This window comes from Elgaria multicarinata, chromosome 20 (assembly GCF_023053635.1).
Source record: "Elgaria multicarinata webbii isolate HBS135686 ecotype San Diego chromosome 20, rElgMul1.1.pri, whole genome shotgun sequence".
Taxonomy (NCBI): domain Eukaryota; kingdom Metazoa; phylum Chordata; class Lepidosauria; order Squamata; family Anguidae; genus Elgaria; species Elgaria multicarinata.
Window position 1 is genome coordinate 4,415,974 of NC_086190.1, and position 24,306 is coordinate 4,440,279.

A 24,306-nucleotide genomic window follows, 5' to 3' on the forward strand; every position below is an offset into this window, starting at 1 on the left:
TCGCACACTATGGGTTATTTGTGGGTTAAACAACCCAAAGTTAAACTAACAACTAGTTGTAGATTAACTTTGACTTGTTTAACCCATGAGTAACCCATAGTCTCCAGGTTCACATACCCTGAAGCAACTTACATTAACCTTTCCTTGTGTGAAGCCGCGTATTTCCGGAGAGAGTGATGCATGAACCCAACCAATGAAGCATCGGAGAAGCGTTTTCCTAGAATGTATGTCACACAATTTCATCATCAGCATGACAGATTTGTACACCTTGGTGAGGAGGCTTAGAATTCTGTTCAAACTCCTAAGCTCACAGAACTATTTGGAAATGTGCCTTTTAGTTACACTGTGAAAAAGACAGTTCAGATGGGAGTTCTTGCGGTTTTTATATCTAGGTATTTTTATAACAAGGAAAAAGAAAGTCAGGATCTACTTACAATCCCAATTCTAACAGTGGAGAAGACAACAGAGAGTTTTTTTTTTTTTTTTTTAAAAAAGGGTCTTGCTGTTTTAATAACTTGCTCCTATCCACACTTTGGTGCGAGAGACAGCCGTCTTAACTTTGCTCAATGCCACATTAATCTCTTAGTCTTTAAGATGCCACAAGACTCATTCTGCCTTTGCTCTAACAGTCTTTGACAGGCTTCCCCTCTGGAATTTGCCAGCCTCAATATCTAGGATAAAGTGTTGCATAAGCCCAAATGAAGAGACTGCAAGGCACCAAAATTAATATCAAAGCAGTGTCAAGTGTGACGCGCAAGGCCTGACCTGGCAATGGCATCGGTGCCCCCCGTCCTGTTCCCAATGCGCAGGCTTTGGAGTCTGAGTCCTCACCAACTTAGTTCGGGAAGGAAAAGGCTGCTAACAGGCTAGGAACTGCATCCTCTCAGGCAGTTGTCAGAACAAAAGAATGTGGAGCTAGGATGGGTAGTGCATTTTCAAACAACAGACAGCAGTCTTTAGTGGGGTTTTCTGTACAAGCTCAACGGCACTCTTTCCTAAAATCTGCCTCCCATAGAATGGCACTTTGCATATGCTCAGAGGCTCTGTAGCTTTGGATTGGTTTGTGCTGATAAAGGAACATACGCTGCACATGCCTATTTGTTACACAGTAACAACAAAAGTCCACAAATCCACAGTTAACACTTCAGGTCCCTCCCAGCGCAGGCGCACAGCAAGGAAGAAGGCGAGGCACTATAGAGATGAGAGGGTAGAGCGACTCTCTATTCAAAACTTCCGGTAAAAGTAAAATATTTCATCGCCAAAACTACGAGTTTTTTTTTTTTTTTAAAGTAGAATTCTACTTAAATAATTCCTTTTTAAAATTTTGTAATGATACCGGAAGTGACGCGATTTCCGGCAGCCCGTGTTATTGCGACTGGGAGGGGCTGAATTTCCGCTTCCGGGTGAGAGGTGGTCGCCATGGCGGTGCTGGCTTCCAACCCTAACAACCCCGTGGTGTTCTTCGATGTCACGATAGGAGGCCAGGTAGGCCCCGGGGCTGGAGGGGGGCGGGTAGGAGGAGGAAGAGGGAGCCCCGCTCTCGGTTCTGACGCTCTGTCCATGCTCAGGAGGTCGGCCGCATGAAGGTGGAGCTCTTCGCCGACGTGGTGCCCAAGACGGCGGAGAACTTCAGGTAAGCCTCAGAAGGCCTCGGCGGAGGAGCCATAGAGACGTCTGGTTGGAGCGGCTCTTCCTGCCCCTATTCCTCGGGACTTCCGGCCGAGAATTATCAATGTGAAGCCGGGGTGGGTGGGTGGGCGGGGGCGCGCGCGCGCTCACCACTGAGGTGCCACACGCCTAGAGCGACGCCTCTGTGCTTATAGACTTACGTTAAAAAGTAGAGTGAACCGCAGGGCTGGCTTCCGACCTCAAAAGAACTCTTTCGTGCTCTGCATAGAAACCGAAGATTTTAATATAGTTGTGATTTAATGCATCCCCGAGTAAATGGTACCAGCAAAGGGAGGAGCTCTTGAGTCATTTCGTCTGGAAATATATATATATATATATATATATATATATATATATATACACACACACACACACACTATATATATATATATATATATATATATGTATATGTATATATGTATGTATATGTGTGTGTGTGTGTGTGTGTATGTATATATATATATATATATATATATATATACATACACATATATGCATACACACACACACACACACACACACACACTAACCATGATTTCCCTCTGCATTAAAATCAAATCAATTTTCCCCACTTGCAAACAAGAGCTGTGTAAGAAAGAGCAAAGAGGTCCCAACTCAGTTAGTGGCGCGTGCCGTTGATTTTTATTTATCTTCTGCATCTTCTGCCCTCCCGCATTCCTTGGGTAGCTAACAGAAATGCCATTAAACCTGTCTTCGGTGTAATAATTAACACAGCAAACGTGTACGGCGCGGGATGGTTCAGCCTAAGGACTTGACATGTTCCGGGGTGGTTCTGGATGAGGCTTTTGCGGCCAGGCTCGTTCGTGGAATTTTACAGGAGGTCCCGTCCGTCGTCCGCTTGTTACCCTCCTGTGTTTTCCCCGTCACATCTTAGAATCATAGAACAGCAGAGTTGGAAGGGTCCTACAAGGCCATCGAGTCCAACCCCCTGCTCAAGGCAGGAATCCACCCTACCGCATCCCCGACAGATGGTTGTCCAGCCCTTCTTACCAAAAAAGAAAAAAAAAGAGGCCATTACGGGTTCAACCCTGTGCTGATTTAAACAGAAAAAAAGTCCTAAAATCCCCAGCATGCCTGGCAATTGGGCCATGCTGGGAGTTTTAGGCCTTCGTCTAAACGTGTGTAGGATTGTGCCCTAAGGAAGAAAAGAAGGTGACCTTTGGTTGCTAATGCTAGGAGCCCTCCATGCAGAAACACTGTGTGGTAGCAGCACTGCCCTGCTGTAGGACATAGGTGGGCACTCTGTACATGGCCCAGGGGAGCCCCAACCACTCCTACCTGATCAGACAGGCATCCAGGAACAGAGCACTGATCTGGTGCTGCTTTTAGCAATAGGAATCATTGGAGGAGGGGAGAAGCCTTTATCTCCCCCCCCCCAATATCTGCAGGCAAGAGTGTGTGAATGAATGTATATCTTGGCCCCACTCCAACCCCCAGCCCCCAAAGGGTTCTGCAGCCGCTAATGCAGACTTCCATCCCTGGCTTAAATTCGTGAAATGTGAAACCCTTTGAAGTCTTATTCATTCTCTCCCTCCGACTCAGTGACTGGCGTGTCCGTAATTTGCCTGGTTTATTGTTGGTAATCATAGTATTTGCAACCGCACTCCTGTGCCAACCAATAAGGTTGCCTGGCACAAGAGTCACGGCCTTCTCGGTGGTGACTTCCCGGCCTTCCCCATGAATTGTGCTTGAGCCCTTCAGTTCAGGCTTTCAAGCGGCAGCTTTCTGGCTGAACCTGGCCAGTGGGAGGCTGACCTCTTACCCCAACCACTGCCAGGTACCCATCCTTCTCCTCTGTTCCTCACAGTGGCCACACGGGGGTATGAGAGAGCATTTGTCCTCTTGCCGTTCTTCTGTCTCCCCCCCCCCCCCCCCAAAAGGAGTGTAGGTGGAAATCAAGACATTCTCTGCTTTGACCTCTCCAGCTAGGAAGGTGAGCAAGATAAGTGTGTGAAGAAGGACAAAAGGAAGACTTCGTGCCACAGGTTGTGGAGAAGAGAGAAAAAGGCTGGAGTTGGACACAGCCTGAACTTCTAGTATTAAGCTGAAAGTCACTTTCAGTATGATTCTCTGTCTGCATTTGAAAGAATATGCTGTGCCATGGAAGCGGAAAGGGAAATTGTCTTCTAGAGTATTGCATCCAGTTCTGGGCTCCACAATTCAAGAAGGACACAGACAAGCTGGAGCATGTTCAGAGGAGGGCAACCAGGATGATCAGGGGTCTGGAAACAAAGGAGAGACTGAAAGAACTGGGCATGTTTAGCCTGGAGAAGAGAAGGCTGAGGGGAGACATGGTAGCAGTCTTCAAATACTTGAAAGGTTGTCACACAGAGGAGGGCCAGGATCTCTTCTCGATCCTCCCAGAGTGCAGGACATGGAATAACGGGCTCAAGTTACAGGAAGCCAGATTCCAGCTGGACATCAGGAAAAACTTCCTGACTGTTAGAGCAGTACGACAATGGAATCAGTGACCTAGGGAGGTTGTGGGCTCTCCCACACTAGAGGCCTTCAAGAGGCAGCTGGACAGCCATTTGTCGGGGATACTTTTAGGTAGATCCCTGCATTGAGCAGGGGAGTTGGACTCGGTGGCCCTTCCAACTCTACTATTCTCTGATTCTCTGATTCTATGCCTCTTGGCTCACTGTCGAAAACTATTTGCCCAGGGGTAGACTTCATTATCGTTGGTCCTTTCCGACTTGATATTTATATCATTGCATAGTAAAATGATTTAACACTTTTTTTGTACATCCTTCCTTCTGAATTGTAAAGCTTACTGTTGTTCCAATATTCAGCAGAACTTAAATCAGTGGCCAGAAAACTGGGCGTCTTTGTGAGTGGATTTAACATAGAGCTGTTTTCCTTCTTTTCAGGCAGTTTTGTACAGGTGAATTCAGGTATGTTGGTTTTGTTGATCTCTCAAAACAATAAATATTTGAGCAATCTGGAAAGCCAGCAGTGCACACAGTGTTCTGCAGGAGTAAAATGTATGCATGAGATGCTGCATCTCTCTTTGTTGTTTTCCATCCAGCGATTCTCATTATCAAGGAGACAAGCCTTTTTAAAAAATGAAATGGTGGCTTGCCTCTTTGGTAATGCAAAAACAAAAGAAAGCATATCCAGGAGTGACCGAAAGCATATCCGGATTTGCGCATGGCTCATCCCTGCATGTGTACACAATTTCTTTGGATCTTTCTTTCTTTTTAATCTTCAGTCGCTGAGAGTGCAAAAGGAAAGTCTCAAAAAGAGGAACTCACACTGAATTTCCTTTATAGTAGCCAGGAGTTGTTAAATTGTTTGGCCTGTTTAGACCTTGAGAGTTAGAAACTTATTTTAAATAAGTATGCTTAGATACTTAGATGGTTTGCGTAGACACCTTCCCCACCTGATTTACGCCCACAGCAGACTATTTCTCCCATCTGAGTCCCATGTGGGTTTTTGAATTTTAGCCTAATAAGCTCTAAATGTAACTGAAAGGCCAGCGTCACTATGGGCAGTATTCTGGGATGTGCTGACTGGGGAGCAAAAGGGCGAGTCTGTTGCGTAATTTGATCTGGACTTGGGAGATTCCAAGGAAGCGAGAAGACTGTGAAGAATAGGGCCTTGCCCCACTGCCCGCCCCATGGCGTGATGGGTGGTCGACTCCGTGGTGCTCAGGTTGGGAAGGATGGCTAAAACGTCTGCCAAGGCAGCATAGCTGTGCGCAGCACATTTCATTAGGACGTGCAACCCAGGGATTTTTTTTAAAAAAGGTGAACATTCATTGAATTCTCAATCATAAAGGACATTATTTTTATTCAATACCGATGCCCTACTCTGACTGTGGGCGGGCCATTGCAGGTGAGGGGAGGGAGAGGAAATGAGGAGACACTCCACGTGCCCCAGCATTGGCAGGGCTTTGTGGTGACACTGGGCGGAGGAGGGTGTATGAGGCAATATTAGCCTTTGGGGGCCCTCTTCCTGGCTCCTTTGAAATATGGCTTCCGGCAGAGAGGCGTTACTGCCTGAGACATTAGGGTGTGCCTGGGCACACCCCTTGTGCACGCCTATGCAAGGCAGTCTCAAACTGCCCTCGAGGAGGCAGGGTGAAGACGCTGCACCTCTCCTGGCTGTTTCCTGCCCTTCCTCCTGAAGGCCAGTCTCTCTTTGTCACAGGAAAGCCACGGTGACAAAGAGACCTGGGAGCTTTTGCTGGGCTTCCCCTTGGCCGTACATCACCCTTCCCCAACCTGGTGGCCTCCGGATGTCTTGGGCAGTCAATTCCATCATTCCCAGCTGGCTGGGAATGATGGGAACAGCAGTCCAAGACATCCAGAGGCCACCAGGTTTGGGGAAGGGTGCTTCTTCATCCCAATAAGTCAAATCTCCCTGCATCCCTTCACTGATAGCGCACAGGTGTATCCTTACCTTTGGATCCCCAGTTCAAGGGCCACTGCAGGGCACAGTCTCTGAGACCGTGCTTGTTCTATCTGTCTCCTAGGAAAGACGGCGTTCCTATCGGTTACAAAGGCAGCACTTTTCACAGGTACGTCACTACCTCCAGTATCCAGGGCAGTAAACCCACATACCTTCGTTTCTGGGGGAAGATGGGCGGGAGGGTGCTGTTGCACCCGTGTCTTGCTAGTGGGTCCCTGGTCGACAGCTGGTCGGCCACTGCGTGAACTGAATGCTGGACTAGATGGACCCTTGGTCTGATCCAACATCAAGGCTCTTCTGATGTTTCATACCCCTTTTATCAGAGGGCAGCCATCGCTGAGACAACCATGAAGGCCATGTTTATTTATTTATTTATTTTATTTATTTATTCCATTTATATACTGCCCGATAGCTGAAGCTCTCTGGGCGGTTTACAAGCCCCTGACCCAACGGTGGCACAGACCAACTGTTTCCCCCTTGGTCAGCCTTCCTCAACCTGCAGCGCTTCAGATGTGTTGGACTGCATCTCCCAGAATGCCCCAGCCAGCAGAGCTGGCTGGGGCATTCTGGGAGTTGTAGTCCAACACATCTGGAGCGCCCCAGGTTGAGGAAGGCTGCCCTTGGTTTTCCAAGAGTGCTTATAGAAGAGTAGAACACCTCTGTGTGAACATGTGTAGACAGGTCAGCACTGCACGTTTGTCAATTCTGCTTGCATAGTGGCTATCTGCTACTTCTGGGATTGGAGGTAGTAAGCCTATGTTCACCAGTTTCTGGGGAACATGGGCGGGAGGGTGCTGTTGCACCGTGTCCTGGTTGTGGGTCCCTGTTGGCCACTGCGTGAACAGAGTGCTGGACTAGATGGACCCTTGGTCTGATCCAGGGCTCTTCTCATGTTCTTACGTACTTAGAGCCGTGAGGGTGTCCACCCTCATTGGTGCCCCCACAGCGGCATGTATTCAGAGCTATCTGCCCACTGAACATAGAAGCTGCTCCATGTAGCCATCCTGACTAGTCACCATGAATAGCTCCACCACCCATGAATTTATCTAACGGATTTAAAGCCCTCCAAGCCAGGGACGGGCAGAAGGTCGATCGCCAGGTTTTCTTGGACTCCATCTCCCAGTGTTCTTGACCGTTGGCTATGCTGGCACGGGCTTCTGGGAGTTGGAGTCCAAAACCTCACCGTCTGCCCACCCTGCCAGCGGCTACCATCACCACCTCTTGTGCCAGTAGATTCCATAAAAGTGGCATAACCATGCCATAAACTAGGCGCACGATTTTTCTTTTGGCCTGTCCAGAATCGAATGTCCAGTGCAGTGTTTCGGAACCGGTGCTCTTAAGGGCAGCCATGAAGGTTTTCCCAGAGTTCTTTTTGAATAATTCTCTGTTGGTGTGGAAATCTAGACTTGGAGCACAATCCTATACTTGTTTAGACAGAGGAAAAAAAGTCCTACACCTCCCAACATTCCCGAGCTAGCCATGTTGTCTGGAGAATGCTGGGAGTTGTAGGACTTTTGCTTAAACGTGCCTCGGATTGGGCTCTTAAGGCAGGTGTGTGAGAAACATGATGAATAGCTTTTACGGCCGTGATGGAAATACCATTGTGAGCCTCCTGAAATGCTGAAAGGCTTTATGACGCCTACAATTAAGGACAGGTAGCCAGCGGTGGAAACCTTGCTGTTTGGCCAAATGCAAGGCCACGGAGTGGCAGGCAGTCAACCGGCAACCTTGCCCAGCCTGTGTTAAAGAGTAACTGTTTTATACGGCTGTTCCAAAACATCTTTTTCTTTTTTTTTCTTTTTAAGGGTTATAAAAGATTTCATGATCCAAGGAGGCGATTTTGTAAATGTAGGTATTCCATGTTTCTTGCTGTCCTTTCCTTTCCTTTTTTTAAAATTTATTCTGCTTTGCTGTGTATGTAGGTGAAGAAAAATGTGGTGCTCCCTCTTGGGACCTATGGGCTCAAATTTATTTATTTATTTATTTATTTATTACACTTATATGCCGCTCCCATAGCCAGGGCTCTCTGGGCGGTTTACAGAAATTCTAAAATTGAGATAAAAACAAGTATACAAAATTTTAAATTCTAAAACACAGAACATACACACATAAAGCATTAAAAACTGTTAAAAAAATAAACCTGGGTGATTAGGATGTGCTGCCATATGCCTGGGCAAAGAGGAAAGTCTTAACCTGGTGCCGGAAAGATAGCAGCGTTGGCGCCAGGCGAGCCTCGTCGGGGAGATCATTCCATAGTCTGGGGGCCACCACCGAAAAGGCCCTGTCCCTTGTTGCCACACTCTGAGCCTCTCTCGGAGTAGGCACCCGGAGGAGGACCTTAGATGTTGAACGTAGTGACCGGGTATATTCACGTCGAGAGAGACGTTCCGTCAGGTATTGTGGTCCCAAGCCGTGTAAGGCTTTATAGGTCAAAACCAGCACCTTGAATTGGGCTCGGAAACATACAGGCTGCCAGTGCAAGCGGACCAGAGCAGGTGTTACATGGTCGAACCTTCTGGTTCCCGAAATCAATCTGGCCCCTGCATTTTGCACGAGCTGCAGCTTCCAAACCGTCTTCAAAGGCAGCCCCACGTATTTATTTATTTATTTAGAATATTTATATACCGCTCCCCATTGAAAAATTTCAGAGCGGTTTACAAGGTAAAATGAAAATAGAAACAGAATAAAACAGTTAAAACAAAATTTAAAAGAAGCAAAAACAGAAATCCAAGGCTGCATGTTAAAGAAAGGCTTCTTGGAATAAAGATGTTTTCAGGAGGCGCCGAAAGGAGTACAAGGTTGGCGCCTGACTGACCTCCAGAGGCAGGGAATTCCACAGGAGGGGGGCCACCACGCTGAAGGCTCTTCCCCTGGTGGATTCCAATCGGAGGATGGCTCTAGGTGGAACCACCAGGAGCAGGCCCTCGGATGACCTCAGTGACCGGGCAGGTTGATAAGGGAGAAGGCGCTCTCTCAGGTAGCCTGGTCCCAAGTTGTTTAGGGCTTTGTACACAAGTACAAGAACCTTAAACCTGGCCTGGTAGCGAATAGGCAGCCAGTGCAGTTCCCTCAGCAGAGGAGTTACATGCTGGAAAGGGGCAGCTCCCGACAACAGCTGAGCTGCAGCATTCTGCACTAGCTCCAGCTTCGGGAGCAGCTTCAAGGGCAGCCCCACATAGAGCGCGTTGCAGTAATCCAATCTTGAGGTTACCAATGCCTGTACCACCGTGGCCAAGCTATCCCTGTCCAGGAGCGGCTGCAGTTGGCGAACCAACCGAAGATAGTAAAAGGCACTCCGAGCCGTGGCGGCTACTTGAGCCTCCAACGACAGAAATGGGTCTAAGAGTAACCCCAAACTACGAACCTGTTCTTTCAGAGGCAGAGCAACCTCATCCAGAACAGGCAATGAGCCTGTCTCCCGGACTCGGGAACCACTCACCCACAGGGCTTCCGTCTTGCCAGGATTCAGCGTCAGTTTATTGGCCCTGCTCCAGCCCATCACTGAGTCTAGGCACTGGTCCAGGACCTGCACAGCCTCACCTGATTCCGTTGTCACAGGGAGACAGAGCTGCGTGTCATCAGCGTATTGATGGCATTTAGCTCCAAATCCCCTAATGACCGCTCCCAACGGCTTCATATAGATGTTGAATAACATTGGGGACAAGATGGTGCCCTGCGGCACTCCGTAGCTCAATCGCCAAGAGGCCGAGGAGTGGTCACCCAATGCTACTCTCTGAAAACGACCCCGTAGGTAGGACCATAGAGGGCATTGCAGTAATCTAACTTGGAGGTTACCAGAGCATGGACAACTGAAGCCAGGCTATCCCTGTCCAGATAGGGGCGTAGCTGGGCCACCAACCGGAGTTTGTAAAAGGCACTCCGTGCCACCGGAATTACAAATTTAGGGCTCATCTACACCAAGCAGGATAATGCACTATGGAAGTGGTATGAGAGCGGTATATAAAAGGCAGGAGCCACACTGCTGCTTTATAGCAATATTGAAGTGCCCTGACAACTGTTGGGGCCCATTGACACAGACCAAATACCACTTTCATAGTGCTATATCCTGCTTGGTGTAGATGTGTCCTGGGCCCCAACAGTTCTCAGTGCACTTCAGTACCACCATAAAGCAGTCGTGTGGCTCCTGCCTTTTATATACTGCTTTCATAGTGGAATATCCAGCTTGGTGTAGATGAGCCCTAAATTTGTAATTCTTTCCACCAAATGGTTCTATCTGCACTCGTCTTCATGTTCTCTAGTGGGAGCAAACCTCATCTCCCCAAAGCCGAAGACACACACACCCATGGAGGCTACACAAAGTTCTGCATAGACCCCCTTAAGCTTAAACATAGACCCCCTTAAACAAAACAGACAATTAATACGTTTGGCCAGACATATTTATATTGATGCCTGGATATGCAAGCCTCGGGGTCACACAGGATACTTCAGTCAAGCTAGAAAACTGTGTCTCTAATTTAAAATAAATGATCAGCCCATAACGCCGACTTCCGGAAAAGCTACACCAAACAAAGAAAACAGACAAATAATTCAGTTGGTGTTTATGTATTATTACAAGTGGCTCCTGCAACGTAATGTTGCAGCGTGTAGAGCTGCATTTCAAGGTTCCAGCCTCTGTTTCATTCCTTCTCCCTGCGCCGCTCCTCATTCCCACCCCCATAACAGCCAGTAAATATTCCATGGCCGTTGGCCAAGCTCAGTCTTAAATGGGTTGTTTTGTTTTCCCCGTTAAGTTCTTTCCCCAAAAAAAGTTTTTTTCGTACTTCTGCCAAACCTGGGAGGTTTCCCCAGGCCTCCCGATGCCTCCGTCTTTCTGTGTGGGTGGTGCCGTTTTGGCTGCGTAAGCAACAACACTCACCGTTTGAACATCAGAAATCGAGGGATTCATCTGTGTCCCCTTCCAGAGATCCACCAGTATGCTAGACAATCCCCAGACCCTGCAGAGCTCAACCCTTAAAATATGCCACGGGGAAACAACAGAGGGAATCATAGAATCATAGAATAGCAGAGTTGGAAGGTGCCTCTAAGGCCATTGAGTCCAACCCCCTGCTCAATGCAGGAATCCACCCTAAAGCATCCCTGACAGATGCCTCTTGAAGGCCTCTAGTGTGGGAGAGCCCACAACCTTCCTAGGTAACTGATTCCATTGTCGCACTGCTCTAACAGTCAGGAAATTTTTCCTGATGTCCAGCTGGAATCTGGCTTCATTTAACTTGAGCCCGTTATTCCGTGTCCTGCACCCTGGGAGGATCGAGAAGAGATCCTGGCCCTCCTCTGCGTGACAACCTTTCAAGTATTTGAAGAGTGCTCTCATGTCTCCCCTCAATCTTCTCTGACGGTGGGGCGGCAGGGACATGGAAGAATCCCGCAGTGTGTTCTTAAAGCTTGATCCATGTTGGGATCAGGGATTTAGGAGGATAAGCCAAAGGTCGCTTAGGAAGGGTGGGTTTTGAGGAAGGGTTTGAAGGAATGGGGAGACGTGGCATTGCGGAGAAGGAGGTTCTACGCTGGATGAGTTACGCAGCAGCTTTTTTCAAGGGACCATCGCAAACGAACAATATATAAAAAAAGACATTATTCCCTGTCCGTATTTCCTGTCTAATTAGCCTTTGCAGTTTCCGCTTGAATCAGTGTGTAAATAATCTGTGCTCGGGAACATCTGTCTTGCTGGTGATTTTAGCTTCTTCCCGCGGACCCGTGTGGGCGGCTCGCGGGAGCATGTTTCTGTGTCCTGCTGCCATTTGAAAAGCGAAACAAGAAACGACCGGCTTGAAACAGGGATCCGATGCACCTGTAGCTAAGGATTGGACTCGTGCCTTGATTCAGGGTGATTTTCTGCTCTATCCCAAATCAAGCTCTTTCCTTCGTTCGGGCTTCCATCTGGGATCAATGCAGTAAACGTGTTTGTATTTGTTTTGTTTCCTCAGCAGACATGAGGACTAGGAACCTCTTCTTGTTTTACAGCAGGGGTGAGCAACAATGCCAACCCTGCGGCCTCCTGAAATTTGAGATTTTTTTTATTAAAAAAATAATAATGTTAAAGGCATTTGTGGCCACTGCAGAGCACCGAAGGGTTACGTTTAGCTTGGACGTGAGCTAAATTTATTCCTTATAGCACTCTAGTGGTATTGAGTAGGGCTGTGCACTGCTCCGACTCACACAATGAATACGGAGCAGACCGACCCGATCTGCCTCTGCCAAAGGCGGATCTGGATCAGGTCGGGGGAGCTGCGGATCGAGGCGAAGCGGTTCGCTTCCATCCGGAGCTCCGAACACAGGTAAGGGGGGGGAGGGGGCTCACCTGGCGCCGTTGTCCGTGCAGTGATGGCGGTGGAGCCAAGTAAGGGGGCAGGAGGGCCTACCTGCCTCCGTTGCGGTCCGGTGCAGGCTTCAACTGAGGGCCAGGCTTCAAAGCGGAAGCAGGCTTGCTTCCGCTTTGAGGCCTGGGCCTCAGTTGAAGCCTGCACCGGACCGCGATGGAGGCAGGTAAGTGGGGGTGGGGAGGGGGACTTACCTGACTCCGCTGCTGCAGTTTGTGTGGCGACGCTGGCGGAGCCAGGTAAGGGGGGAGGGGCCCCCATTTTGCCCCCCTTCCTCACTTACCTGCCTCCACTGCAGAGGCAAGTAAGTAGGGAAGGAGTGGGGGCAAAATGTTGGTCCGCTTCTCCGGATCTCGCTTCGCGGAGCGGGGGAGGGTCGGATCGGTCCGAAGCGGATTGGTGCGATCTGAAAGTTGCGAATTGGGCCACGAAGCAGTTCAGGGGGGTCCGTGCACAGCCCTAGTATTGAGCATTTTCCACTGCATTTTGTCAGCAAACAGGGTTTTCTCTCTCTCTCTCTCTCTCTCTCTCTCTCTCTCTCTCTCTCTCTCTCTCTCTCTCTCTTTTAAAACAACAACACTTTTTTGGGCATCCTGGGGGAGCACCCAGGGGGCATAAAACGACCCCTGGACTTGCTGCTGTTCCCACCTCTTTTGTAAAGGAACGGTGGAGTTCTGCGTATCTTGTACGTCTCCTGCTTTAGCTCAAAGTCATTGCAGCCCCGACCCTGGCAGGATCCACTCCATCATGGTAAAATGTACATTTTAATACCAGCTCCCAAATCCACCCCCTTTGAGTTGCTAAGAACTGTATTGAAAGTGAGAAGAACCGGGGTGGGGGGGAGGTTGGACAGAGCTCAGCCCGGCCCCCTCTTAAAAGCAGCCCCTCCCGCAAGACTAGTTTCCAGGGCTTTGTTGATTTTATTGATTTCACGTTTTATTTACAAAAGCTGCAGACCGCTCCATATCTAAAACAGATTGCGGAGCGGCGAACATGTGAAGGAAAACACTCAAAGCCTTGTTTGCTTTAAAATGTTGGATTTTCTATGCCCGGACAGTCCAAATCTGGCATTTTAGAGAAACTATTCAAATTATTTTGCATAATTTATTCTGTTTTTGCTGTTCATGGGAGGGGGATTAAGGCGCTCTGCACGGTATTGAAGCAGCCCCCCCCCTTGAAATTTTATTACCCCCTGCCCCACTGGCTCCTGGGTTTTCAGCAGGTATTGCCCACGGGCTCTTCACAGGACTTAAGGACTAGAAACTTGGTTTGTTAGAGCAGGAAGGAGAGACGGATTTCTTGGAAGCAAAATTCTGCGTTCTATACCATATGAATGAAGACATACAGCTCTTCTAACGGTCTGATTAGCACAGCCTTCCTCAACCTGGGGTGCTCCAGATGTGTTGGACTGCATCTCCCAGAATGCCCCAGCCAGGCGGCTGGGGCATTCTGGGAGTTGTAGTCCAACACATCTGGAGCGCCCCAGGTTGAGGAAGGCTGGATTAGCAGGATGAGGAATTGGGGCCTTCAACATTCTCCAGAACAAAGCCCTAAACTCAAGGGCCCTGACGTGAGAGGTTGCTGTTGCACGCGGGTCTTACTGTTGGGTGAGACGACGCTGGAAGGAGGGACGGTGCCGATACCTTTGGGAGGGCAAACCTGTGGCGTGCTGAACAAAACGGGACGGATTTGAAGGCTCTGAAGTTTTGGGGAATGGTTCGAGGCACGCCGCACGAGGTTGGCTAAGCAAGCAACAGCGTTCCGGGCGAGACGGCACCGCTCCCGTGGGGGATAAAGCCGTTCCGTGCGGTGTCAGCCTGCCAACTGCCCCAGAAGTGTTTGAGAAATTATTGTTTGTTTTACAGCTGAGATTACAAGGCACCGACTTTGCTAGGGCGAGGCGCGTGTGCCGGGCTCCCAAATCATCTGGGTGGAAGCCCCAGACTCTGCCTTAGAGCCACGCAGCCGTTTGGCTTTCCCCTCTGCGGACCACTGGACAAATAAGTTGCTTTTGGGCGACGGCCGTCTGGCTTTCGGGGAACGAAATTTAATAGGGATAAATGCCAAGTTCTACATCTAGGAAATAGAAACCAAATGCACAGTTACAAGATGGGGGATACTTGGCTCAGCAATACTACAAACGAGAAAGATCTTGGAATTGTTGTAGATCACAAGCTGAATTTGAGCCAACAGTGCGATATGGCTGCAAGAAAGGCAAATGCTATTTTGGGCTGCATTAATAGAAGTGTAGCTTCCAAATCATGTGAGGTGCTGGTTCCTCTCTATTCGGCCCTGGTTAGGCTTCATCTAGAGTATTGCGTCCAGTTCTGGGCTCCACAATTCAAGAAGGACGCAGACAAGCTGGAGCGTGTTCAGAGGAGGGCAACCAGGATGGTCAGGGGTCTGGAAACAAAGCCCTATGAAGAGAGACTGAAAGAACTGGGCATGTTTAGCCTGGAGAAGAGAAGATTGAGGGGAGACATGAGAGCACTCTTCAAATACTTGAAAGGTTGTCACACAGAGGAGGGCCAGGATCTCTTCCTGATCCTCCCAGAGTGCAGGACACGGAATAACGGGCTCAAGTTAAAGGAAGCCAGATTCCGGCTGGACATCAGGAAAAACTTCCTGACCGTTAGAGCAGTACGACAATGGAATCAGTTACCTAGGGAGGTTGTGGGCTCTCCCACACTAGAGGCCTTCAAGAGGCAGCTGGACAAGCATCTGTCAGGGATGCTTTAGGGTGGATTCCTGCATGGAGCAGGGGGTTGGACTCGATGGCCTTGTAGGCCCCTTCCAACTCTGCTGTTCTATGATTCTGTGAATGCCGGCCCTGCGTGTCATTGAGGAGACCTCAAAATTCCTGGGAAAGCTTTTTGAAAACTTCTTGACTGGGAGGATATAGACTCACTTGAACTGCTTTTAAAGGGAAATTAATGCTTCCCCCTTTCAGGAAGACACACAGAGAGAGAGAGACAGTTTGAGAATAAACTCACTTCCCCTATAGCCCCAACTGCCAATTTTCTGCTTTCCCTGGCAAGGTGGCGGCGCATGCTCTCATGAGCTTCTTAATTAAATTAAGATCGAATTCCATAAAGTGCCCATGGAGGAAAATTTCCTAAAATGGTAAGCCTTGGTCATTTGAAGATCCTCCTGGATCGTTTCCTTTCATATAGATTAGCCTGATTTTCTAGATGTTTTTGGACTACAGCTCCCATCATTCCCACCAGTTTGAGGAAGGCAGATGTAGATAGTTCTTTCCGCGAGGGAGCTCTTGAAGAACACGACTGACTGGTGCAGTCCCGAATTCGTCCACCTTCTTCTGCGTAATGTGTAAGATGCACTCTGGCCTCCTCCCTCAATTACGGGAGCGGAACTGAGCGCCTGCTGCTCTTTCCTTCAACAGGGAGACGGTACCGGAGTGGCGAGCATCTACCGTGGGCCCTTCGCAGATGAAAACTTCAAACTGAAGCACTCGGCTCCTGGTTTGCTGTCCATGGTAAGTGAACAGGTGGAAAGGATTGGGGCCGATTTGGTGGTTTACTTGGGGCATGTCTAGACGAGGGATCGACCCGGGATCATCCCTGTGTGCCCACATGACGCACAGGGGATGCAGTCTTGGGATCGTCCCGAGACCCCAGGACATAAGGGCAGCCGCCCTGGCTCCTCGTGAGTAAACGTGAGGAGCCGGGCATGAGGCATGGAGCTCTTCAGGAGCTCTGTGCCCATCGAGGGTGGGAGGGGGGCAGCGGGATTTTTAAAAAAACACACACACCCAACAACAACCTTTTCGATGGAGTGCTCATCTTCAATAATATAAAAAAAACAAAATGGTGGGCGTGGCATCCTCCTTCCTCCCGGGACGTCGTGGACTGAAGGGGAGGATCTCGCGATCACCATCTCGTGAGATCCTTCCCCTCCGTAGGTCTAGACATGCCCCTTGACTCTGTGTTCTCTGCTAACACAGAGTCCGAGTCAAAATGCCCCCCAATAAGCATGGCCTAGCCAGCCATACTTTCCCAGCGGGGCTGGCTGGGCACGCTGGGAGTTGTCGGCCTTTTTGCCCTAAGGCAGCCTTCCTCAACCTGGGGCGTTCCAGATGTGTTGGACTGCATCTCCCAGAATGCCCCAGCCAGCAGAGCTAATTCCACTGCCCTAATATTCCCCTGCCCTAATATTCCACTGCCCTAAGTGGAATATTCCATACAAGCGGCTTCAGTTTTGGACCGAGGAAGCTCCGGGTTCCACCTTACCGACCTGGGACTGACACTTTCTGGGTGACCTTGGGCTGCTTGCAGATTCGCAGGGTGGCTCACGGGAGCCCCCAGCCCCTCGGAGAAAAGAGTGCCGATTTCCGCACAGAATCTCCGTGCAAACGCAGCCTCGGTTAACCAAAGGCCGCCTCCTCAGTTGTGGGAAGGCATATGCTGTGCGAAGCGAGCCACTGACCACGGAGCGGAGCGGCTTACGGGCCGAGGGGAATCGCCGGAGCACGTCTGCGGCGGAGTTAAGCCGTAATCCCGGGCATTAACGTGGCAAGATAATTTGCTGGCCGGGCTTCATCCTCAGCTGGGCTTGGAAGCAATTATTCCGAACGGAAGCCTGGGAGGGGGAAGGGCTTTGAGGATATTTCGGATCAAGGCGCCGCTGGGCTGGTTTTGCTTCTGTTTGGGGGTGACGCCCCTCCCTTGGAGAAGCTCTGGCAAACTCTCTTGGGAGCCATCGCTTAACCCTGTGTGGGATTTCCACATGCGGTGAGATTTGTGCCGGTGGATCCCCACGGCGCGCTCCCTGCCTGAAACAGCTGCCTTTTTATCAGGGCTTCGCAGCCCAGAAATCCTCCCGTAAACCTTTTTTGCCAACCCTAAGGTGTCTCTGCAGGCCCTGGCCAAGACGTGCAGCACCTTGATGCAGAGGGGATCTTTCCATTTCAGGCGGCATTTAAGAACGTCCCTGACATAGAGATCGCCTTGCAAGAAGAAAACTAGCTCAACAGGGAGTGGGCTCAGCGAAGGCTTTAATTCAGGGGTGTGCATTCTCTGACCCAGGGAGGTGCCTCATCCCATCCACAGAGCTTTGGATTCCTCCAAGCCCCACCCCTCAAAAGGAACCCTGTTACATCCAATTTTTGGGAGGGGATCGATACTTTGGCAAGCGGAGTGTAGAAAGGTGGCAGATCCAGGTGCAGTTGCCCCTGTTCCTCTCAAGGTAGCCACCAGCCATCGAAACCAGTGAAAACTGATTGTGGCCACCTGAACATCTTGCAGGGTGGCAGATTAGGAAAAAACCCAAAAACAACAACCCCATTATTTTGAGTTGGATGACCCTGAAAGGAAAAGAACTTTCATTTCTTTATCCAAATCAGAGCCGTTCTGCCAGTAGACGTGCCGTGCCATGGTGTTGGTAGGGGGTGCTGGACGGGACCGAGGGTTGCATTTGCCCTCCTCCGCGCCCTCTGTGCCCTTGTCCGCTTGTGACGGAGCCAGGCGGCGCTTCCCCTCCCGTGATTTTGTGTGTGTGGCTTCTCTGCCAGGCAAACAGCGGCCCCAGCACCAACGGATGCCAGTTTTTCATCACGTGCTCCAAGTGCGACTGGCTGGATGGCAAGCACGTCGTGTTTGGTGAGTAGGGCCAGGATCCAAAGAGCTACTTCAGAGGTGCCCTTGGGCTGATAAGGTGTTTTGGACTCTTTGGAATAATAGCCTTCACACACACACACACACACACACACACACACACACACACACACACACACACACCAGTATCGACCATATCACCGTCTGCTTCGGAAAGATTCCTCAATTTCAAAATTGCTTGGGAAGGGGTCCTTTTATTTGTGAAATGCAACATCAGTGCCTCACCATGCCAACCCAACTCCCACCACTTTTTGCATGATTCTTTCTTTCTTTATTTCTTACATTTCTATACCGCCCAATAGCCGGAGCTCTCTGGGCAGTTCACAAAAATTAAAACCGTTCAAAGTATAAAACAACAGTATAAAACCATAATATAAAATACAATATAAAAACCCAACCAGATAAAAACAGCAGCAATGCAAAATTACAAATTTAAAACACCAAGTTAAAATTTATTTATTTATAAATAAATAAATTTATTCATTATCCTTTGCCTTCAGGACTGCAGTGAGTGTGGTGATGTTACTTTTCCTACCCCTATTAATTTTTAGGTTTGCAGAATTTCCATCATTTTGCACCACGTTGACATAACCCAATAAAACAGGGTACCCTGTTCAAGTTTCAACCAAACAAATTACGAGAATCTAATAAAGAATGCCCAGGGAGTTGGGTTTTTTCTTTTTAGCAAGTGTTCATTTTTGTATAACTTTCTGTTAAGGTCCTTTTAAGGTTAACCCATCATTTAGGTTAAGGTTAACCCATCATTTAGGTTGATACCAAAGCCTCGTTTTGTACCGTACTTTCACCACACGTTGACAACGGGAATCTTTTGTGGTCGCCAATATTTCTGTATTTATTATTATTTATTAACAATGCTTGCATACGGCTTGAGATAAGAAAATCCCTAAGTAGCTTACATGTCGACGTATTAAAAATCACTTATTAACATTCTCAGTGAACAGTTACAGCTAGAACAAAAAAAGTAAGCGGAAACAATAAAAACGATTAAAAAACAAATAGAAAGCAATGGAATAGAACAGTATCACGATTTATTTATTTATTTATTTCATTTATATACCGCCCCACAGCCAAAGCTCTCTGGGCGGTTTACAACAGTTAAAAATGGTAAACATTACAAAGTATACAAAATTTAAAAAGCATCAAAAACATAAAAACAACAGTATAAAAAAATATATTAATAAGCCAGGGAAAGCTTGCATAAGCAGGTACGTTTTCAGGAGGCGTTTAAAACTCACTATGTTGGGCCGGTTCAGATGACCTGGCCAGGCTCTCGTGAGATATTTATTATTTATTTATTTATTTATTTTTTACATTTCTATACCGCCCAATAGCTGGAGCTCTCTCACAAAAATTAAAACCATGCAAAGTATAAAACAACAGTATAAAACCATAATATAAAATACAATATAAAAGCTCAACCAGATAAAAACAGCAGCAATGCAAAATTACAAATTTAAAATATGGTGCATGCCGCGGGTGTGCGGCCACCATTTTGAATATGCAACCTCTAGTTTGGGGTTGCACCACGTTGCGCAAACGCAGCTACTGTGGGTTATTTGCGGGTTAAACCGCCCTCACATAACCCACTACTAATCAAGGGTTATGCAAATCCATGGTGGCTGGATTTGCACATGACGCAATGCCCAGTTGGGGGTTGCATATTCAAAATGGCCGCTGCTCACATCACGGCTCGTGTCGTGCAGAGCGGGTCATTTCCTGTCTCCCAAACTGTACAGGGGAGGCATATCTTGGCTATACAGTTCTAGAAACTATTTCCTTGTCAGTGGCAGCCTTATAACTAAGCCCACAAACGTTAGCCCTCTGTTCCCATGTTGGCTGTATAGGGGAATCACGCAAAAGGCCCAGTATTGGGCAAAAGACGGGATGCAAATAAATATAATAATAATAATAATAATAATAATAATAATAACAAAAGTGTCTGGCCAGTAGTCCAGAATGTTTCCCATTTTCTTTTTCTTTTTTCTTCCTTCCTTCCTTCCCCCCTCTCTAATCCATCCAATAACCAACATTCTCTCTCAATGCTTCCGCTGCCGTTTTGACTGCCCAGGCCGTCGAATTCTAATCTTCCCACCACGCCATTCCCAGTAACCGTTGTTCCTGACCAAAATAATTTAAAAAAGGAAGGGGTAAACCTGTTGGTCTAAAATTAATTCTTCCTTTTCTCTTGTATTTTTTATTTGCCTTCCCCCCCCTTTTTTTTTTTAACCCCGGCAGGTAAAATAATTGATGGACTGCTGGTCATGAGAAAAATTGAAGTAAGTATTTTAGCTTTAGTCTTACTGCTGTGTTCATTTGTGGCTTGAGTTCTCATGTGCCCATCCTGATAATCCCACCCGGAATTTGTTTGGGAATCTTAGCTTTCTAAGTTTGGGAATGTTAGCTTTCTGAAGCAACATCCCAGCACTCATTGTGGCAGAAAACATGATAGCGTTGACTGTTCAGGGTTAACGCTCTCGTTCCTTGCATTGGCTTGTCTTTAGGACCATCCAAGGCAATTGATCAATCTATTGAGTATAGCAGGCTACCCAACCGGTATCTACCAACTTGCCCAGACACTGTGGCCGTTGGCCACAGCCTGCACAACTTTGTAGGTGACATATTTGTATCTGGTAGCAGCACAGAAAAAAAGTTTACAGCATAGAGACCAACTGGGAACTTATGAAAAATGTCTAAAGTGTTACAAGGGGACAAACCCCACCCCCATGTAAGTGATTGTTTCAACCTTTTGAGACCCACAAGGGCAAAATTGTTTCACGCTATATAATCGTAATCGTATGCATGTTTACACAGAAAAAACAAATGTGAAAAAGTTATCTTAAACCAAAACCAAATAAGTTTAAGAAAACTGATAAAGACAATATATCAAATTTTGATATAACTATGCTTATTACAATAAAAATCATATTATTAGTAGAAAATACTTTAATCTTGAAACAAATACATACATTTAAAATTTAAACAGAGTAGTCCACATACAACCAACATCAAACGCAAATCCCAAATGCGTTTCAACCATAAAAGGTCTCCGTCAGGGGGAAGAAAATAATGTGTGGATTTTTAAAACTATATACAAATGTTTAAAACAACTTTTTATGCCCCAGATTTAGGGAGTTCCTATAGGACCCAAAGTTGGCTCCTGTAAATCTTCAAGCATGCAACAAAAAAGATGGGGGAACTAGGTACTCCCTCCTGTCTTCAAGAAGTTCGACTCCCAAGTAATATCTAGTTGCATAACTAATATCTCGAATATAGACAGGGATATGCAGGATTGTAATGAGCACATACCAAAATTTGATATAATGTCTTTATCAGTTTTCTTAGACAGAAAAAAGCCCTACAACGCTGTGAGTTGTAGGACTTCTTTCTGTCTAAACCTGCATAGGATTGCGCCCTTAATATCGAATCTTAACGTCCTTTCTTGGTCACCCCGTTCCTTGATGAAAGACGATGCCAAAGTATTTGAAAATCTGAACCCAGAAATAGAATGAACAAGGCAGAGGTAGAATCATAGAATCATAGAATAGCAGAGTTGGAAGGGGCCTACAAGGCCATCGAGTCCAACCTCCTGCTCAATGCAGGAATCCACCCTAAAGCATCCCTGACAGATGGTTGTCCAGCTGCCTCTTGAAGGCCTCTAGTGTGGGAGAGCCTACAATCTCCCTAGGTAACTGATTCCATTGTCGTACTGCTCTAACAGTCAGGAAGTTTTTCCTGATGTCCAGCTGGAATCTGGCTTCCTTTAACTTGAGCCCGTTATTCCGTGTCCTGCACTCTGGGAGGATCGAGAAGATATCCTGGCCCTCCTCTGTGTGACAACCTTTTACGTCTTTGAAGAGTGCTATCATGTGTCCCCTCAACCTTCTCTTCTCCAGGCTAAACATGCCCAGTTCTCTCCAAATAGGGCTTTGTTTCCAGACCCCTGATCATCCTGGTTGCCCTCCTCTGAACATGCTCCAGCTTGTCTGCGTCCTTCTTAAATCGTGGAGCCCAGAACTGGACGCAATACTCTAGATGAGGCCTAACCAGGGCCGAATAGAGAGGAACCCGTACCTCACGTGATTTGGAAGCTACACTTCTATTAATGCAGCCCAAAATAGCATTTGCCTTTCTTGCAGTCTGACCTGATAGAAGCAAAATTCCTATTTGTCTGCCCAGGCTGAAGGGTCTGCTTTACTGGCTGCAGCTCTATAGGATCTTGGGCAGAAACAAATTCTTTCCAATCACCTTCAGCTGGACCCTTTTAGCTGCAGTTGCTGTGGTTTGAACCAGGACCTTGTCTGTGCAAAGCTTGTGATCTACAACAGAGCTGTGGCCTCTCCCCTTGTCACACCTCTCTCCAGAGTAGTGGTCCACGTCGAACCGTTGGCGGCCTTCTGCAGCAAGGTTGTCTTCTCCAGGATCTGGACCGCACTCTGGAGACCAGAGGCTCTTAGAATGCTCTGTAAAGCAGTTGGGGCTTTCCTAAAATTGGAGTCGCCTGGCCGTCGGAGTATCAGCGTTACGGAAGACGCGTGAGCAAGCACGGCCAGGGCATTGCATACAAAACCCAGAGAGTTAAAGGCAGGGCATTACAGGCCAGAGTTTTTATTTGTGGGCTGGGCCAGGATTATACTGGCTCCTCCCAGAGACTGATGCTAACCCTGGACTTTGGGTTATGGTTCTTTTTCCAGAACGTGCCCACCGGCCCAAATAACAAGCCTAAGCTGCCAGTGGTTATTGCCCAGTGCGGCGAGATGTGAGGAGGAGGAGGAGGCGGAGGAGGACCTCTCAGGTATGGGTACCCACCTTCACCCATGTGGCTGAGGCGGCAGCCGCCAGTGGATATAATAATCCTGTTTGGGGAGAGAGGTGTAGGCGTGCGCAGCTCATTCCATTAGGGGGTGCATCATAAGGCCCTGATTGGAGCAGAGGAGGACGGTGGTAAGAAAACCCGCTTTCCAGGGCTTCCAGAAAATGTGTAATTCTCCCCCACCCCGCTAATGGCCATTACTGCCATTACTGTGTGTGTAGGAATTACACCCTTTCCGGAGGCCCTGGAAAGCGGGCTTTCCCCTCCTTTCACTCCAATCGGAGCAGGGGAGGCAGGAAAGCCAAGATGGCCCCGGGGAAATTAGGGTGTGCCTGGCCACACCCCATGCGCCCATCTATGGGAGTAGGTAGAGCTGTTCTTTTTCCAAAACTTCATGCATGCTGTTTTTCTCTGCAAGCGTAGAATGCGTCCTAGAAAACTTCGCTTTCATCTCGTACCGAATGTAACCCTTAAGCACTTTGCTAGCCCTGAAATTGAGTGTATGCCAGCCTTCCGCAACCGGCTGCCTTCCGCATGGGTTGGACTGCAACTGCCATCATTCCCAGGCAGCATCGCCAATGGAGTCGCTACATGCAAGGTTTTCTGTGGTTGAGCACGGGGCTTCAGTCCCCCTCACAACTCCTTGGGCCACCTTATGCCTAGCTGAACATATTGTAGAAAAGAAATAATGCAGAAAATACTATCCAGAATCATGCTCCCTTGCAGCTGGGGTTCACACAACACGCTAACCTACATGCAGTGGTTGAATTTGAGTTGTTGTTGAACTGCAGGTTGTTATTGTTCTGTGGGTTATCACGTTGTCTGAACCCAGCGTTTTTTACAGGGTGCCTTGTCAACCCTGCAGCGTGGCATATTTTTCTTGAAGAAGCCACCTTGAGAACCCATAGTTTGTTGTCAGGTGGTTCAGAAGCCATGCTACAGGGTTAAGACGACTCCCTGCGGAAAACGCGCTGCGTTCGGACAACACAATAGCCCACGGTTCACCAACACGGGTTAATGTGTTGTGTGAATCCAGCCGCAGACTTTATAGCATTCATTGTTGCAGTGTGGGTTGGCACAAGGCGAGTACACACATGGCCCTGAGGTTGTGGCACACACTGAGTCCCTGCTTCACTGTAGAGGCGGGTGAAAGTGCCCAGGGCTGAGCTCTGGAGGGATTGCCAGGGTAAGAGAATCCAGCCACGAGGCCTCTTTTATTGGCGGGGCAGAATGTATTCTGTACAGCGGTGTTGCTACGACTGACCCTTGCCTCTTCCCAATTCCAGGTTCACCTCCCTTCATCTCGGATCGCCACCATTTTCCTGTCGCTCCTCTGGTGCCTCATCCCTTCCACATTCCACCCTGTTCTTTTCCTCCTTGTAAATAAAGGGCTTTGTTTAAA

General features: G+C 48.2%; 1 protein-coding gene across 3 annotated transcripts; it reads left to right on the plus strand.

Moving 5' to 3' along the window:
* The first annotated feature begins 1,391 nt into the window (after positions 1-1,391).
* Positions 1,392-24,306, plus strand: PPIH (peptidylprolyl isomerase H). 3 transcript variants are annotated; one of them, XR_010026347.1, is made up of 11 exons: positions 1,392-1,485; positions 1,569-1,633; positions 4,560-4,583; positions 6,167-6,211; positions 7,908-7,950; positions 15,844-15,936; positions 17,971-18,058; positions 20,330-20,370; positions 22,786-22,886; positions 23,328-23,502; positions 24,191-24,306. XR_010026347.1 is itself a non-coding variant. In XM_063145299.1 (10 exons), the coding sequence occupies exons 1-9, from the start codon at positions 1,420-1,422 to the stop codon at positions 22,852-22,854; spliced, it is 534 nt and encodes a 177-aa protein (XP_063001369.1). In that variant the 5' UTR covers positions 1,392-1,419; the 3' UTR covers positions 22,855-22,886; positions 23,328-24,306. The 3 variants fall into 3 exon arrangements, 2 of the variants coding, with proteins under 2 accessions (XP_063001369.1, XP_063001368.1); XM_063145299.1 differs by having other exon boundaries at positions 23,328-24,306; XM_063145298.1 differs by lacking the exon at positions 23,328-23,502.